Source organism: Sparus aurata, chromosome 16, assembly GCF_900880675.1.
Source record: "Sparus aurata chromosome 16, fSpaAur1.1, whole genome shotgun sequence".
Lineage (NCBI taxonomy): Eukaryota > Metazoa > Chordata > Actinopteri > Spariformes > Sparidae > Sparus > Sparus aurata.
This window is the reverse complement of record NC_044202.1, coordinates 5,746,740-5,764,980: the sequence shown is the minus strand read 5'-3', so window position 1 is coordinate 5,764,980 and position 18,241 is coordinate 5,746,740. Positions and strand designations below refer to the sequence as shown.

The following is an 18,241-nucleotide window of genomic DNA, read 5'->3' as shown; positions in this document are numbered from 1 at the left end:
TGATCATCTTCTAGACAGCTTCTGTCCTATGCATTAGTTTCCCTTAACAAACCATGAACAAGGTTACAAGCTTATTAAGGAGGAAATGTCTTGTCAACATGCAACCAAGACACAAAACTCTGGTTGTGTTTCTTTCACTGGTGTTGATGTAAAGACACTGATGTACTTACATACGTTACTTTACAGGTCTCTTAACTTCTCAAGTCAGTTTGACACATTCTGAGTATAAAAGAAGACGAACGTATCTGCTTTTGCAATAAAACGCCTCCTTCTTTTATTTAAAGAAATCAACAAGCACAACCCCAAAAAACACTCCATGTTACAGGTTGTACTTGAAATCAAATTATCTCTGCAGTCAGCTGGCTCTGATTTGAGCTGCATGTTTGTTTTTTATTAATAAACCATGAAACATGAGTTTCACATGTGCGACTGCCAGTTCACCGGTCGGAGACTGAGCATGTGATCAGGTGAAATCTAACTTGGCCTTGTTTTTCTCTCCCCAGTGATTATCTGAGACTCGGAGCGAGGCCGAAGTACAGAAACAAATCATTGTGAATGTGCCAAGAAGGTTTTCTTGATTAAGGATTATAGAAAAAAATCTGCTAAATTTGAGGACAAAGGTCTAATTTGTGCCCTCGGAGAAATCTAAAGTAGCACATTTGACATCCCTCCACCTTGTCACCGAGAAAGATTGTTTACAGCTCCTCATCTTTTGGAGGAAATTTGAAGGTTTACACGTTTATTCTCATCAAAAGTCAACTGATTCTCTTATTCAGACTGTCTGAAAACATGAAGCATTACTTGTTGTTGGAGAAATTTGAAATAAAGTTTTTTTTATCTCAACGTCAGTTTTAAAGTGACTTAATGTCTCCAGAACCCTCTGATTGAAGCTGGAACAGTCACATTATTATGATGTACAATTTTGGGTAAATGTAAAATTGTTCTACATTACTATACACTGTAAACAAATATACTTTACAGACATTTACTGTGAATAAATCTTAAGAAAATGTTTTTTTTCAAATAACGCTGCTGTGAAAGTACGCTCCAAGTATGTAACTTTAAATAAGACTTTATTTTCTAGTTATTTTTAACTACAGCTTATCAAATTTTTCATGGTTTCAAGAGTTTGTTTAGCAGTAGTCAGAATAAGAACACAGCGTCCACTGCACAAACCTGGTTATCACTATGAAAACATGACTACCACTGTACAAACACAGTTATCAGTACACAAACAGTGTCTCCTGCACAAACCTGGTTATCGCTACATAAACACAGATCAAAGATACTGTAGACAAAGTGGGCCCTTCTTTTCCCATCATGCAATGTGCTGAGTGGTTTGTTATAGAGTAAAATAAGTAAACAAATATCTGGTGATCCATTTTTTTTTAAAATTGTTCTCTCTCTCGTGTTTATGACGTGAGAAACATTTTTTTGCACGGATCATTTTTCAGAAGTAACTCTTGATATTTTATTATGATTTTTCACTGACATCTCTCGGATTATAAAAGATAATTGATGATTGTGGGATTCTGCATTTTTAACCAAAATTTGAACCACTAACAGCAATTCAATTATAATCATTTTCAATATTTTAAATTGTGTTTTTTTATGAGAAACATCTGGCAAGCCAAATTTAACCTTATGGCGGGCCAGCTTTCGGCGCACAGGCCGCAATTTGGGCAGTCGTTTAGTAGACTGATTGAATAATTCTTTAAAACAACATAATTACGCTGCGACTTTAAAGATAGAAACCTTCGGATTGTGGATTTTAAATGTTTGTATGTAGAGAAAATGTGTACAGACAAGACATACACGAAAAGACTGTAATTTAACAGTCATTTATTGTTAAATGATGTATTTTACTGTGATTTTATGGGAACTGTTCGACAACTCTTACGATTTTTTTTCCCCAACAGTGGCACAAAGCTGCAGAAACACACAAAGAGAAACAGAAAGAAGATATCAACACTCTGCTGACCTTTGTGTTTTCTCTGCCGCCGTGAAAAGCAAAGCAAGACCCCGCGGCGAAGCATTAAAAAAGGGACTGAATTTCAGCTGCAGCCCCGATATTTGATACCCTGAAACCACCGGGCACGAAAATAACCGAACATGCCCACACATGAGACCCCCTGCACCTTGAAACATTATGGTGCATCAGGTCTCAGGAAGGTAGGTTTGCTGTAATCAGTGTGGAAAACATCAGCTGTTTCCAGTTACCCAAAGTTGTGACTCTAATTGATTCAACTTATTGGCTTCAAACTGAGTTTCGCATAACAGCGCCAGTGTCCGCGAGCATCTGATCAAATTAACATGAATGTCTGTCATGGGTTTGGAGGTTTCTCCCTGCTCTGAGATTTCCCAAGGTTCCGACTTTGTTCAGCTTTGGTGACACATCAGTCTGGTTTTATGCAAGACTGTGCTCGGCTCAGCAGTGAGGTAATAAGGTAGACACGGCATGTAGACTGCAACACATAGGCTTCTTATTCTGGACTGGACACAGGATATCTGTGTGTATCCAGGTATAAAGTCAGACAGAAACACTGTGTTTGTCATCTGCTGTTATTATTAATCAGTGACATGAAGACGAAGAGATGATGGAGTATTGTTCAAATCTACGAGCTAACTTTTTATTAGCAAGCAGCCCCCGTCAAATGCCATAATTTATTTTAAGATGAGTTGGAAACAGCAGGTTTCATTTAATTGCCTTTGCTCTGAGGCTGTCCGGGAGCCAAAAACTCAACTGGTGGACGTAATTAGAAAAACATCACGTGTCGAAATTCTTCACAGAGTTTATCTCAGGCAATGCAGATTTTAAAAAGCGGAGCAGGCTACGTAGGTGTCGCTGTGATGAGGTTTTGCACCACTAACAGCGTTTTGTTTTTTTGCCTTGTTGCCAGTAAAATGGAGAATGTGGAAAAGACACAAAAATTGGAGCAGATTTTAAGGAGCTGAATTATCTCTCCTCGCATCGCCAGTGGACCAGTTTGCCGCAGTAGAAAGCGGCAGATCATATACCTCATCAGACTGCATCCAGAAGACGCCAGACTTGTTTTCGAAAGTCTTAATCGATAGTTTGAGGAAATCAGAGAACAATCTAGTGCCCAACATCAGCAAAAACAAGGAGCTGATTGTCGAGTTTAGAAACAAGGAGGAGAAGAAACAAACCCCCGTCTACATCTGTGGAGATGAGGTGGAACAGTTTTAGGTTTCTGGGAATCATCAGCACTGAGAACCTGTGCTGGTCATCACCACACAATGAGTTGTGAAAACATGACAGAGTTTGAAAATGACGATCTCAGTTTAACGGTTTGATATTTTTGGGAATGAGCTTTCTTTTTGAGAGTTAGTTGAGTAGATCTATAGTCATACATACAAAGCTGCCACAAGCATGTAGCTTAGCTTAGCATACAAACTGAAACGAAGCGGAAACAGCTGGTTCTGTCTGAGGTAACAAAAACCCAGCGAACATCAGACTATTTCTTGACCAAAACCTGGAAACTCAAGACGACAGGAAGTCACTGCACCCGGCCGAGAAATAGTCCAAAACATAACCCCCCGCAAAACTACAACCTGTCGTTATTATACTTTGGTTATCATTTAGATTAAAGAAACACATATACAAACTCTTAATGAGCTTTAGAGTTGCTGGCTGAAGGATTTTTGACAGACCAAGACTTACTGTCTCTATGCTAAGCTAAGCTAAGCTAAGCTAAGCTAAGCTAACTGGCTGTAGCATTGCATTCAGCTTTACAGATATGAGCGTGCTTTCCGTCATCTTGTCGAACTCTTTGCAAGAAAGCAAATACGTGGGATTCTCAAAATGTCTTTCTTCACTTGAGTACCCGGAATTAGAATCGGTGGAAGTTTTCTAAGAACCACAGATCAGATTAATAGTTAGAAGAAGAATAGTTAATCTGTCAACGAAACACAACCTAACTTTATTCAAAGATCAGGCTTCTCCTGCTGCCTCAACGTCCACCTCAAGTCGGACGGTTTCAAATGCCGCCGTCCACATGTCTCAATTTAATCTACAAATCACATTAAATGCGTTTCGCTCCAGACTGCCATTAAATCAGCTGATTTCCATTTGAAAAGACATTTTATTTATTTCTCGTCTTTGAGAATTTCCATAAGCTTTCATACTGTTATGATATAATTCTGCTTCAGTTACATTGCTCAGCAGATCTGTCAAGTTCACGGACGAAGAGCCAGAAATGTCGGTATGATTTACAGCCGGATCGCGCTCAAGTGTCCCGTCCTGATGTTTCTCTCTTCTGAGACACCATTTCCACCATTTCATTCCATCTGAAGATGATTCAATTATGCAAATGTGCCTTTGAATGTCAAAAATCAAAGCGCTTTATGAACCATTAATTAGAATTTTTTTTAGTTTAGCTGGTTATCCACAGGGAGATGTTTTCTGTCGTTTTTTAAAAATATTTGGTAATACTGCCATCATATTGCTTTGTAATCCATTATTAAATGCTCATGTGCTTCAAATGAGGCACCAAGTCTGTTGTTTTAAATATCAATAAGGGGACAATTAAAGGTTTCATCCATCAGGTCTACAGCTTTAAGTGTTAAAGGATCATTTAACCCCAAAAACAGAAATTCGGTCATTATTTACACACCCTCATGCCGATGGAAAATCAGGTGCAGCGCAACAGCATCAAGGCATTTTAGATGGGGACTTAACAAAAAACATAAAATGGCTCTATAACTAAAGCTCCAACATTACTTTAAAAAGATTTACACCCTCCACACAAGTATGCTGTGAGGATTGCAGCTTAAAAAGTGTGTAAAAAGTGTTCAAATCAATTTGAGGTTCAAAAAACTGTGATCACGCTGGACGAGCTGCATTTTTAACGTTTTAAAACAAGTCCCCATCTGCTTCAGGTGTTCAGGACGATGCTGCAACAGTTTTTTGCTGTGAAGCGCCAGTAATGTTTGCTGGATTATGAAATTTTAAGTGACCTGTTCCTTTTAGAAGTGCATTTAGTAAATGATGTATTAAGCATGAATAAAGCTAATAGTTTCACCGTGTTATCCCTTTATGAAAGGTGTCTTAATCGAAAATTGCAGTGAAATATCAGCTAAAAGATGCTCAGTTGTCTCTTATTCGCTCACATCCAGGTGCCGTTATTTTTACAAAACAGAAATCAAACTGTTCTTCCCGCTGTAATGTTGCACATCCGGACCACAGCACAGTCCACAAACTGGACAACATGTGCACCTTGTTCACAGAGGGGACATCGGATGTCCAGGCAGCAGTTGCATAACACACATTAGTCCATGAGGGTGGTGACTTCTTCCCATGAGACTGATGGACCAGGATCCAGCAGCATCATCAACATCCAGTTTTCACTGTCATGAGCAGACACGGCAGACCGTATAATGACATTTACTCACTCATTAGTCGGACTAAATGTGCAGCTCCAGCCTCCCTGTAAGAAGGAAAGTTCAAACCACACGATATGACCTGAACATGGAGGTTTTTTTAAGAAAAATTTAATATTCCCATTTTTAAAAATCAATATAATTAGAGCAAATTTGACTTAACTCAATTTCAACTTCTTATATCATATTTACGACTTCTTATATAATATTCGTGACTTCTTATATCATATTTACGACTTCTTATATAATATTCGTGACTTCTTATATCATATGTTCAACTTTTATCTTAATTTTGACTCCTGATCTCATAATAAAGAACTTTTATCTCCTGATTTCGTCTTTATTCATAATTCTGACTTTTTAAAATCATAACTAAGACCTTTTATTCACATATTCATGCTTTACCTTCGTAGTATTGTTTTCACCGAGCTTAGTATTCATCTTTTTTTCCTTTAACTGGTGGAAACGCTCTTTCATTTCTATGCAGAGCCAAAGCAGCACATTCCTGAATTCATTACATGAGATTAACAAACACTGATTCCAAAAATGACAATAATGCTGAATATCAGATCAGATAATTGACGTATATATCTGTCGACCCATTTATAAACATTGTGTACATTCATGTTAATATGCAGAATATACTTTTACTTGTACTTTTAATACTTAATGCTTACTGATGCTATTTCCACTTTACTAAAGTGATATTTTTACACAAGATCTTGTTTAAAACCCTTTTTTTTTTTCATTTTAGACCAGAGAGAGAACAACTTCATTTAATCTGAAACGAAGATTCTTTCTTTAGTGTTTGTTTATTATGTAATTTGCATTTAATCTACTTAATATTTACCAGTGGTGACTTGTGTATCTGCGCTTGTTGCTCAGATTTCAGTCATCTGAGGACAGGCTGTGTTTTTCTCTGCAGGTCTTTTTTTTTTTTTTTTTTTTTTTTTGATGCAGCGAGAGGCGTGCCGAGCCGGGTCGGGCCGGGCCGGACCAGGAACGACTCATAGGCTTCATGTGATCCTGCAGGGAGGTGTTTGGCTAAAAGGACTTTTTCCCAACACCGGGCTGCAGCATTCCCAGAGCTGAGCGCCTCTCACGAAGCCTCGCTTCTTCTCTTCTCTTCTCTCGCTGCACATTTGGGATTTTAAACATCACTTGTGCGGCTCATTCCGGACAGTGACGCGCTGCAGATCGGAACGATGGGAGACGCTCAGTCTGCGCAGAGGGAGGTGAAGAAGGATGCAGCAGCTGAGGAGGAGAGCGGAAAAGTGGATGATGCTCTGACCGAGCAGGCTGTTGAAGACAAGGTACCGTCTCGTTTCCCCTCCGCACATCCACATGGTCGACATACTGCAGATAACTCCTGTCCCGTGTGCAGGCAAACTTATCCACGCCAATTCTGCATTAAGGATCTTTACACACACATTCTGTGATATGAAACCCTGTCGGTGTTTGTTGTGTGTGAGGGGAGAAAGTGCTGATGCTGGATTTCCTCGTTTGCTTGCCAACACATGCATCCAGATTAAAAACAGCCCCCGTCTCATTTAGAGCCGCATCAGCTCATCATGATCACTCCATCCAAGTGCAGAATTAAGCTTCCTTCCTTGTTGAAATGGTTGAAAATGTGTTTTAATCCTGACTGAATATTAGGAGGTGTAGACGCCCAGTAATAGAAGCTGTTTTGCCCTTCTGAGGACCTTGTTTTCTCTGTTGCGATGGTCTGCATTTACTGTAGATGAAAAGTAAACTGCATGGAGGAATAATGACCTTTCATTCTTGGAGGAACCTAAGTGAAGCCCAGGGGAGGGATGGAATTTCCCCTTTGCTGCACTCAGCAGCAGGCAACATCGATTATTTGTGTACAACATCATCACTGGTTCACGCAGAGCAGGAAGTCCATTAGACGTGAGGTATAAAAATAGTGATTAATGTCTTGTAAGTGATAATTATCTCATGATGTTGATTTATTGGCACCGTTGAACTTTGTGGCTCGGGTCAGTGCGTGATTTGGATGCGATAAGGGCCAAAGTATTCTCCATTTTGAGTCTAATGTCTGAGATTTTCAAGGTAAAAGCAAAAAATATGTGTTTCTTTCAATCTAAATAAGTAGAATAATCTTTTCTTTTCCAATTAAGTAGCAAATATAATTGGCGAACTACATTCTGCATCGCACTAAGTAACAGTTTTTTTGCAAACCCAATTCTAAACAAAGTTGGAACGCTGTTTAAATCATAAATCACAAGAATGGCTGAGAGTAACGTGCAGTCCTCTTTTGGAATCACTCTTTTGTACCAAGATGCAGCTCACAGTGTTAAAGAAAGTGAGAGAGAATTCCAGGATTTGTCCCTGTATCTGGATCCACACCAAAACTTTACAGGGTCTATTCTGGGCCGAGACTCATCCTCAATTTAAGTCTCGAGGAAATCAGTCCAATAATCAATAATACAATAATACATCCTGCTGACAAACCACCAGCCATGGTTGAAAAAGTAACCTCCTTGATGAAATTTAAAACAGGATGTAATGTTTTGTTAATCCTTTCTGACATGCACTCAGTCGAAAACAGTACAAAGACGATATATTTAATAGAGAGAAAGAGGTAGCAGGAGCGCTACTGGTGTCACGCAAGCCACCAGTGCTCATTGAAGGGGGAGAAAAAAGAGAGACCAGAAGAAAAAAATGGCAGAAATGATCCAGCTCCGAGCACTAAAGGTGCTTTAATATATTTAAAAGGCCTTCATTTCTAGAAACATCGCCAGCTTTATCGATTTTTTGTAAATATGTCCTTACTCTAAATTTGACTCCAGCGACAGGGAAAGCTGTTGAATGCTAATGAAACACCCGGCACAGTCTACAAGTAAACAGGTTAATTTCTAACAGGTGACAGTGTCATGTTCTGGTATGAAAGGGGGCATCCATGAAAGGCTCAGCTGTTCACGAGCAAGGATGGGGCGAGGTTTCCCTGTGAAACATATGATTGTAGGAAAGATTTTACTGCATGGGATCCAGCAGACTTTGTAAAACAGAATCAAGCATTTTAGTTCAGGATGACTGAAAACAAAGCGATGCCTGTTCATAGGTGTGTTGCATGTGAAATGAATAACCTTTGCGACTGGGGAAATTCAGCTCACACCCATCCATAATCACATTACACCCTCTGATCTTGCAGGCATACACTCTCCTTTCAATTCACCGTCTATGTTGCTTTTATCTCAACATCCAGGGGAGTGAAAGCTGGTTCTTGGGTCACTCATTATCATATCAACTTTTAATAAGTCATCAAGTTATTCTACTTAATAAATAACACATTAAAAAAAAAGTTTACTTCAATAATATGTAATATGTAATATGTAAAAAGTGTGCAACACTGCTCTGTGTGTATGAAGAAACGGCAGCGCTGCCTGTAAATTAATCTAAGAATGTCTTAGTCGCAATAAGCAGATGGAATATGACCCTTTGAGCTATTTGTATAGTTGATTATTAAATGTGTTACTCCGCTCTGGTTTAAGGACATGAGTTTCTTGTTCTGATTCCACTTCTCAGATATTTCCCCGGCTAATCTGACTCACGGATTTGAGATTGGGACAATTAGAGTTGTTTAACTGTAAGACTGCCATCGCTCCTGCCCAACAGTGGATGGACTGTGTGGTTTGCAAACAAAATGGGACTTTTGATCTCCAGTTGATCAAAGATTGAAATTCTTTGCTGGCTTTAATGGAAGTACACCTTCCGATGATATGAGCATATAAGGAAATGGTTGCTGTGCATTTCTTTTAGCTGAAAAATGTGTTGGAAATGTTTAAAGATGGGAACTAGTTTGATTGACTTGCCTTGCCTTTATTGTACATATTATGTTTTTGTACATTCTATGTGTTTTGTTTTGTTTCAGCCTCTCAAAAACACTGGGCAGATCCCTGAGATCAATGGGAAAGCAGACGGCTCTATAGCAGAAGTTAATGGTCACTGTAAGGATGAGATTGCTGCTGAGGGTAGGTACTCAACATTTGTTTTACTGCTCATGGGCAGACAATGTCAGCATAATTGAACAGCCGCAGAACCTGTTGGACTTCAGCTGATATAGTGTCATCTTTCATCAGTCTTGTACAGTTGTTGCAATCGAAGTGTTTTAATATTTAATTTCTTTCCTGGTTTAGCAATCCTTACGCCAGGCGAAGATGTTTCAGAAACAGAAAAGCCTCTCCAAGAAGAAGTAAAACCATTAGAAAATGATGAAATTAATGAAAAGGCATCACCTGATGAAGCTGATGCTAATGAAGACGTGCCCCTGGAAATGACTGAAATGGATGCAAAGCAGAATGACATCAACGATGGTTTTAGAAAATTTTTCAGTAACATTGGTTTGAAATTAACGGTAAAGAGGGGCTCCGTTGATCCAGGAACAGACGTGCCCGATAAGACAAACAAGGAAGAACCAAGCATACCAGAAGAGGTCGAGGATGCTGCAAAGGAGTCCAAAAGTGAGAATGCTGAACAGAATACTGATGTGAACATAGCGCAGGAGACTTACGACAATGATTCAACAACATGTCCTACTATGACAGACGCCACATCGGAAGACGTTGTGGAAAATGCAGAGGAGAAAACAACGGAAACCAAAGAAGAAGTTGAATCTCATGATGCAGATGCAGCAACGTCAACTGTAGGTGAAGACGCACACCAGGAAGCCACACCTGAAGAAGAGCCACATGAAACATCTCCGTCTGGTGCTGATGTAGATGCGGTATCTCCAATTAAGAGATTTTTTACGACTGGAATATTTTCCGGACTGGGAAAAAAGAAAAAGAGACCCGCAGAAGATGAGGCAACTGAGAAAGAACTCGTAGACATGGGAAAAAAGGAAGTCATAGAGACAACAGAACAAACTGTAGAAGACCAACAACAGGATAAAGAGGAGTTTACTGTAGGAGTTGAGGCAGCTGGAGTTGAGGCAGAGCCTGAAGAAAATGAACTTAAAGAGGAGATCGCATCAGCCCAGGTGGCAGGAAAATCACCTTCCAGGGATCTATCAGAAATGAGTCCTCAAGAGAAGGAAAAAGTTCAATCAAGTCCTCTAAAAAGGCTCCTGTCAGGGTCTAGTTTCAAGAAACTCCCCAAAAAGCAAAGAAGCAGGAGGTCAAGTGATACAAAGCTGTCCGACTCTGAAGGACATGTTTCAGATCAGCTCCTGTCATCTACTGAGTCGGCTGACAATCGGAAGCAAGAAGGTCCTGAACAACCCTCTGCAGAGGCAGGGGAGGAGGATAGTGCATGGGCTTCCTTCAAAAAACTTATGACGCCAAAAAAACGCGTGAAGAGATCCTCCTTGACCAATGAAGAGCCACAAATCTCAGTTCCAGTGGAACCTAAACCAAGTGAAGGAGAGCAAATATCAGATCACAGCACAGAGGAAGGCAAAAAAAGGAAGGACTCGTCAGTTTCATGGGAAGCTGTTTTGTGTGGATCCGGAAGAAGAAGAAGCCGTAAAACATCTGACTCCGAGGATGAAACACCTCAAATTGATAACACTGATCAGAAACAAGGCGGTGGATCTAAACACGGTGCAGAATCTCCCCTAGAAGGTTCAAATGAGCATGATATTGTTGCCTCTTCACCCAAACAAGCGGGAAGTCCTTCAGAGAGTGATGGAGGGTCAACATGGAACTCTTTGAAAAGACTTGTCACCCCGAAGAGGAAAGCCAAGGATGAGGATGAAAGCAAAGAAATCATACAGTCTGATAGTGAAGTTACTCAGGACGAGTCCTCGTTTTCGTTAAAGAAACTTCTACCAGGACGAAAAAAGAGGAAGTCTGCCGAAAAGCAAGACCGAGCATCTTCAGATGAGGCGGATAGGGATGTAGCTTCAGGTGATGAGGACTCTGAGACACCAGCTGTTGTTCCACTGTCTGAGTTTGATATCGTTGAGACAGAGGTTAAAATACAAACACAGGCAGACGTAGAAAGTCACATACCTGAGGAAGCAAACTATGAACCCCAGAAAGACCTTCCTGATCAGATGGCAGAACCAGTCGTACCTTGTGAAAGTCTGAAAACTGAAGCAAACGCAGTCCCAGACAATTATGCTGCTTTAGAAAAACAGGTACCTACAACCCCTGCTGCAAACGCAGCACTAGATGATGAAACAGAATCAACCAGTAGTCATCAACAACTCAGTGACATTCCAGAGGAGGGCATAATTACAGAAACCATGGTCACTCCAGCTTCAGTCGCTGAGGAGGCAGCTAGGGATGACACTTTAGCAGAGGACCTGATAGAGATCACATCCGAGGCCATTACTGCACCAGAACCTGCCTCGGGCACTACTCAGGCAGATGAAACTGAAATGATCTCTGCCGTTTCCCAGTTATCTTCAGAGTCTTCAAAAACATCTGGAAACACAACACCAGTCCCGGCAGAATATGAGGTTGAGGAAACCGATACACTCCTGTATCAGGTTGTTGAAACCATCTCAATAAGCCCAAAGTCAGTCCCAGTATATTCAGATGAGCCAAGCTCTGAACGAATGGTTGGTTCTGCCTCAAATCAAATACTGGAAAAATTTGAAATAGGAGAGCCAGCAATTCTGGAAATACACAGGAGGTTAGATGCAACAGACGCACGTCTAAATGTTGAGGAACTGGATGCAATTAATGAACTTGCAGCTACCTCCCGAACAGAGAGCACATCTGAAGTTGTGTCTGAAGTTACTACTGAGGAGTTTAACACTGCCGAAATTCCTGTAGATGAAAAACAAGGGGTCAGTGTTGCACATCCAGAAGAAAGCGTGAAAGAATTTGAACAGATTGATGAGAGCCATCATCGAGTGGAAGGCCTATCTGAGATAGATGCTGCTGTACCTACAGATAAATTAATGAAATTAAATGAGTCATCAGCTGTACAAGGTGACATATTAGATTCAGAGGAGGGTATTGCTCCATCACAAGAAGTAATCTCAGAGAGTATACTGGCAGCAGAAACCGTTACCGATGAACTCAAAGAGGAAACAGAGCCAGGAAAGGAAGATGAACAAGTACAGGACGCTGCCAAAATGGAACAAGTTCAAGTACCCGAAGAATTGGAAGCTGTGCAAGCCTCCACATTAGATTCAGAGGAGACTACTGTTCAATCACCAGAGGAGGAAGTAAAATCAGAGGACAGTCCACCTGCAGAAACAGTCACAGATGAACCCAAACAGACAGCAGAGCATCTAACTGAGGTCAGTGTCGAGCCAGAAAACCAAGAACTACCAGTGGAAGCTGTCAGAACTGAACATGTTGAAGAACCACAAGTATTAGAAGCTGCTGAAGAACCCATAGTAGATTCAGTGGATGGCAGTGTTGAGTCACATGAAAAAGAAGCAATAGTGGACCTTCCCGATGCAGAAACAGTGACATGTGAACCCAAACACAAAACAATACCTCTCAATGAGCCAGTGGATGCTTCCAAAACTGATGATGTTCAAGAAACGGAAGTATTACAAGCTGTACAAGCCCCAATATCAGAGGCGGGTAGCCGTGTATCACTTGGAAAGGAAGTAACATCAGAGGAGATTCCAGGAGAGGAAACACTTGCAGATGAATCCAAACAGGAAACTGATGTGGAGGTTGAGCCAGAAGAAAAACTACCAGTGGAAGTTGCCCAATCTGAACATGTTCAAGAACAACAAGTATTAGAAGCTGTCCAAGCCTCCACATTAGATTCAGAGGATAGCAGTGTTAAATCGCTTGAAACAGAGGCAATATCAGCTGATGTTCCAGAAGCTGAAACAGTAACAGATGAACCCAAAGAAGAAAAAATACCTCTCACAGAGCCAGAGGATGTTTCCAAAACTGAAGATGTTCAAGAACCAGAAGTATTACAAGCTGTACAAACACCCACATCTGACGCTGGTAGCCTTCTATCACTTGAAAAGGAAGAAACATTGGAGGATATTCCAGCAGAGGAAACAGTTACAGATGAACCGAAACTGGAAGCCAAAGTCGAGGTTGAGCCAGAAGAAAACCTACCAGTAGAAGTTGCCAAATCTGAACCTATTCAGGAACCACAAGTATTAGAAGCTGTCCAAGCCACCACATTAGATTCAGAGGATAGCAGTGTTGAGTCACATGAAAAAGAGGTAATATCAGCGGAAGTTCCAGAGGCTGAAACAGTAACAGATGAACCCAAAGAAGAAAAAATACCTCTCACAGAGCCAGAGGATGTTTCCAAAACTGAAGATGTTCAAGAACCAGAAGTATTACAAGCTGTACAAACACCCACATCTGACGCTGGTAGCCTTCTATCACTTGAAAAGGAAGAAACATTGGAGGATATTCCAGCAGAGGAAACAGTTACAGATGAACCGAAACTGGAATCCAAAGTCGAGGTTGAGCCAGAAGAAAACCTACCAGTGGAAGTTGCCAAATCTGAACATATTCAGGAACCACAAGCATTAGAAGCTGTCCAGGCCTCCACATTAGATGCAGATGATAGCAGTGTTAAATCGCTTGAAACAGAGGTAATATCAGCGGATGTTCCAGAAGCTGAAACAGTAACAGATGAACCCAAAGAAGAAAAAATACCTCTCACAGAGCCAGAGGAAACGGTTACGGATGAACCGAAACAGGAAGCTAAAGTCAAAGTTGAGCCAGAAGAAAAACTAACATTGGAAGCTGCCAAAACTGAAGAGGAAGAACAAGAAGTATTACCATCTAATGTAAAAGATATTGTCACTGAGACCAAAACTAAGAAAGTGGTATTACAGTCGCATACAGTCACAGAGAAAGAAACGTTGTTAGAGGACATTCCCAAACCAGACACTGACAATTTAATTGCTTCTGTAGCAGATGAAATCGAGAGCAAGGTTTCGCCACAACTGGGTCAGGCTTTAGAGAAAAAAGAGGATCAGGAAAGTATTTTGAAAGATGTTCAGGTGGAGCAGGAGGACAGCATCCCTGAGGCTGTAGATGAATTACAAACACATACAGCAGTTCGCGTATCCTCTGTCAATGAGGAGGCAAGTAATGTTCAAGACCTAGGAAAGACAGTATTTTCTGGAGAAACCGCAGCACTCTGTGTTACAGAGGACCCAAAACATGAAATGCAGCTTAGTGAAGTGCAAGACAGTGTTGAGCAAGAAAAAGAAAGTAAAATCCCAGACGGGGAGATAAAGACAGCAGAGGTTGAAAATGCCTTAGTGGCTCCAGTAGTTATATGTGATCAAAAAGGTGTCTCGGTTGCAGTACCTGATGTTTTGATAGAGAAAACTTCAGAAGTGACTGAACCCTTGAAAGAGACAGCTGCAAGTGAGGTAGTGCTTAAGGAGGAAGTTGAGGCTGCCGTACCATTGGGGAAAGAAGATATGGCCGAGACAACAGGGGAGATTGAAATGATGCATGTGCCGTCAGTAACGCTTGAGGAGGATCACAGAAGTCAAGTTCAGGTGGTCGATGCTGATACAAAATCGGCAGAGACAATGGACTCGGTGCCAGAGGGAGTGGTAACTGACACCAAAGAAGTCACAGATGTTTGTAATGAAATGGGTAAAAGTGTAGACAATCTCTCCGCAACTCCAGAGATTGAAGAGGAAATAAGTCAAGAAGTTACTCAACATGCTGAAGAGGATTTACCAGAGACAGAACCTGAATCAGTGGTTGTAAACTTTGAACAAGAAGTGATTGAACAGCCGGTTGCTGTGACGAAAATAAGTGAGATGGTTGAAAGTGAATCAAATGACGTGGAGGATCAAATGGCAGTGGAGGAAAGTTCAGAATCATCCAGGGAAAAACAGGATGAAGCAACTGCTGTAATCAGTGACGAGTCTGCAACGGAGCCGCAAGTGTCCGAGGATCTCATGCAAACCTCTGATCTTCCAGAGAGTTTAGATGCTTCTATCCATGATCACAGAGAGGATTTGGAGCAAACTAAAGCTGAACAGGAAAAATTGCAAGTAGGTATCACAGCCGAAGAGGCCAAATCATCAACAGAGGAAACACAGATTACACAAATTACTCAAAGTACGATTGTTACGCCTAGCAACACTGGATTGGTCATCCCCCAAAACACAGGAATCATCTCCTCAGTAGGTAATGTGGAGTCCCCGTCAAGTCTTTCTTTAGAATTCAAACTTAACATACAGTTCGGGCAACCAAGGCCACCATTTTCCCCACCACCTGCAACAGAGATAATTGCACCTGTGAAACAGACAGCCGTGCCTGAGGTCGGCGTTCAGGCAGTTAATGCAGAAGAACCCGTAAAACCAATAAATCCAACACAAAGACCGGAGAGCCAGACACAGACCGAGTTATCAAGCGTTGGTGTTCAGGCAGTAGAAATCACAGAAGCAACGGCAAAGTTAGATTCAAGAGAAAATGGCGTGATTACGCCTCAACCCGTACTGCAGGATGTCGGCATCCAAGTGATGGAAACAGTACAACCAGTAGAACAAATTGTGTCAACAGAGACAGTAACCTGCAGTGTTCGGGCCACAGAAACAATTCATCCAATAAGACCAACAGAGCAAAGAGAAGTTTTTGTCAGTCAGGAAATACTCTGTAAAGATCATGACCAAGAAACAGAGGAAGAAGAGCCAGTCAAAAAAATAGAGGAGGAAAATGACCAGGATGTGTGGATGGACGCTGAGGAAGTCATCTACACTCAAGAGAAAACAGAGGTGTCCCTTGAAGTGAACGAACCTCTAGAACCTCAAACGGGAAGTGACCAAGAGGAAGAGACAGGACGTGGACGTGAAGCTGAAATGAGTCCTGATTCCAAAACTGCAGAGGAAGAGAGTGTACAGGAAATGCACAAAACAGAAGGAAATTGTGAAATCGAGAGCGAAGGTGAGGATTTTGCTGTTGCACTTGAAGACCTGGAACCTGCGGCTGTGAGCGTCACTACGATGGACTTTGATTAATTTCAATCTCAACTTCAGTGTCACTAACTGGTAAGCCTTTCTCTTCACTCTTGTCATTCTTAGCATGAACTGATATTGCTGTGTTGGTGTCGTTCCTACAACATAATACGACCCATCATTGCAACTGAACAATCATGGCCGTCTAACATGTGATGATCGTTGTGAATGGATCCATTTCAACCCGAATCATGATCATTTCCAACCCAATCACCAGAGTAAATAGTAAATAAATTGGTCACCACAAATATGGCTTTGGGTGTCGCAAGGTCTTTTTACAAACCATGTTTTTTTGTCGCCCAAAACAAGACGGCAAATTGGTGCAAATATCCAGTGATGCCACACTTACAAATGTTGAAACACAGTCTCGAACTGGGGTCATTGGCTTGGCAGCCTTCTTGCCTGTAACGCCACTGACACTCTTCTCCACCTTCCACTATGAAAGCTACCTATTCATACAAGACGACCTGCTCCCTCGGTGGGTTTTGTTTGCTTTTTTGTGACCTGCAATGATGATACTCTAGAAACATTTACTATGATGTGGCAGGGACGACACCAACATGGAGATATCAGATAAATCTTTTTTTTTTTTTGACCGCTTGTCAATTTGTTCTTTCGGTTAAATCATGCATCACATTCATTGCAATATCCAAAAAGTAACTAATGTCATGCTACATTTTCGCTTTCTTTCTTTCTTTCTTTCTTTCTTTCTTTCAAGGTTTGGACAATCAAAACGGAAGTCACTCAAGTTTTTCCGAAGCAAAGCCATTAGTGTGTGTGTGTGATTATTGAGAGTGATCTGGCAAGAGAAGCATCAACTGGAAAAGTGATAATCTTCTCAGGGGAACGCCGTGTTTGAACTACGAGTGAACTACATCCATTAGGCAATGACTACTTTTCATACATCTGAGTGTTTTGCTATATTGTGCAATTTTTATTAGTAATCCTGCCAGGTCTTGTGTATCATAAGTGATGTTTTTTGCAAAGATCTAACCCGATCTGTTTTAAAAGACTGCAGATTTCTGAGAGAGGAAGATGGCAGTTTTGTTAAGTATTATCCTTAAAACACATTTCTGGATGACTTCTCTTGCTTTTTCAGAAGCAACATTCATTCGTCTTGGCCCACGAGGATGTTTCTAGTATATCAGTTTATGTAGATATTTAACAGCCGTTACAATGCATCATCTGTGTTCATAAACTCTTCTGTCATCCTGTACTTGTTTTATCATTTCACTTACATACATGCTCTCACGGGATCTATGCAGATAAAAATAATAGGCAGAATTAAGCATGCTATTATTACTGTATATTATCTTGTACATAATGACAGTTTTAATGCTTATACAGGCAAGAAAAAGTTCTCATTTTGAGCCAACAATCATTTCTACTCGGACAGGTTTTCAAATAAGTGCATGACGATCGCATGGCACGTCTTTGTTTTTTTGTTTTTAAAGTAAGAATTCACTTATTTTGTGTTAAATTAATCTTTACATATATAATTATAATCAGCAAAGCCTTAAACTTCAGCAATCATGGCAGCTTTACTCGTGCATTTATTTCCAAGCCTTAAGCCTCAATGAGCTGGCACTATCACTGATACAATAGACTCAGTAAGCAAGTGTGTGTGTAGGGTGAGAGGAAAAAATAAGGTTATGACAGGCTGCTGTGCTGCTGTTTGTCCTCTTCGAATTATTTTCACATATACTGAATTTTATGAAGAATTCTTCTGGATCTGTGTCTATGTCCACTGATGACAACATGCATAATATAAACCTGAGTTACCTGTGTTTATATATTTACATATATATATATATATATATTTACCAATGTTTTATTGATAAAATATAATTTTATTTGAATAAATTCATACTTGTATGTACATCTTGTTTTGCTGAATCTTTTGTATTGACACTTCTGGTGATCATATGCCATCTTTAGACACTCTAC

The 18,241-nt window shown here is 40.6% G+C and overlaps 1 protein-coding gene across 1 annotated transcript; it reads left to right on the top strand.

The window, feature by feature from the left end:
* Positions 1 to 6,370: 6,370 nt before the first annotated feature.
* akap12a (A kinase (PRKA) anchor protein 12a) lies at positions 6,371 to 18,173 on the top strand. Its single transcript, XM_030391945.1, has 4 exons — positions 6,371 to 6,713; positions 9,296 to 9,395; positions 9,561 to 16,327; positions 17,013 to 18,173. The coding sequence occupies exons 1-3, from the start codon at positions 6,606 to 6,608 to the stop codon at positions 16,295 to 16,297; spliced, it is 6,945 nt and encodes a 2,314-aa protein (XP_030247805.1). The 5' UTR covers positions 6,371 to 6,605; the 3' UTR covers positions 16,298 to 16,327; positions 17,013 to 18,173.
* The last annotated feature ends 68 nt before the right edge of the window (positions 18,174 to 18,241 follow it).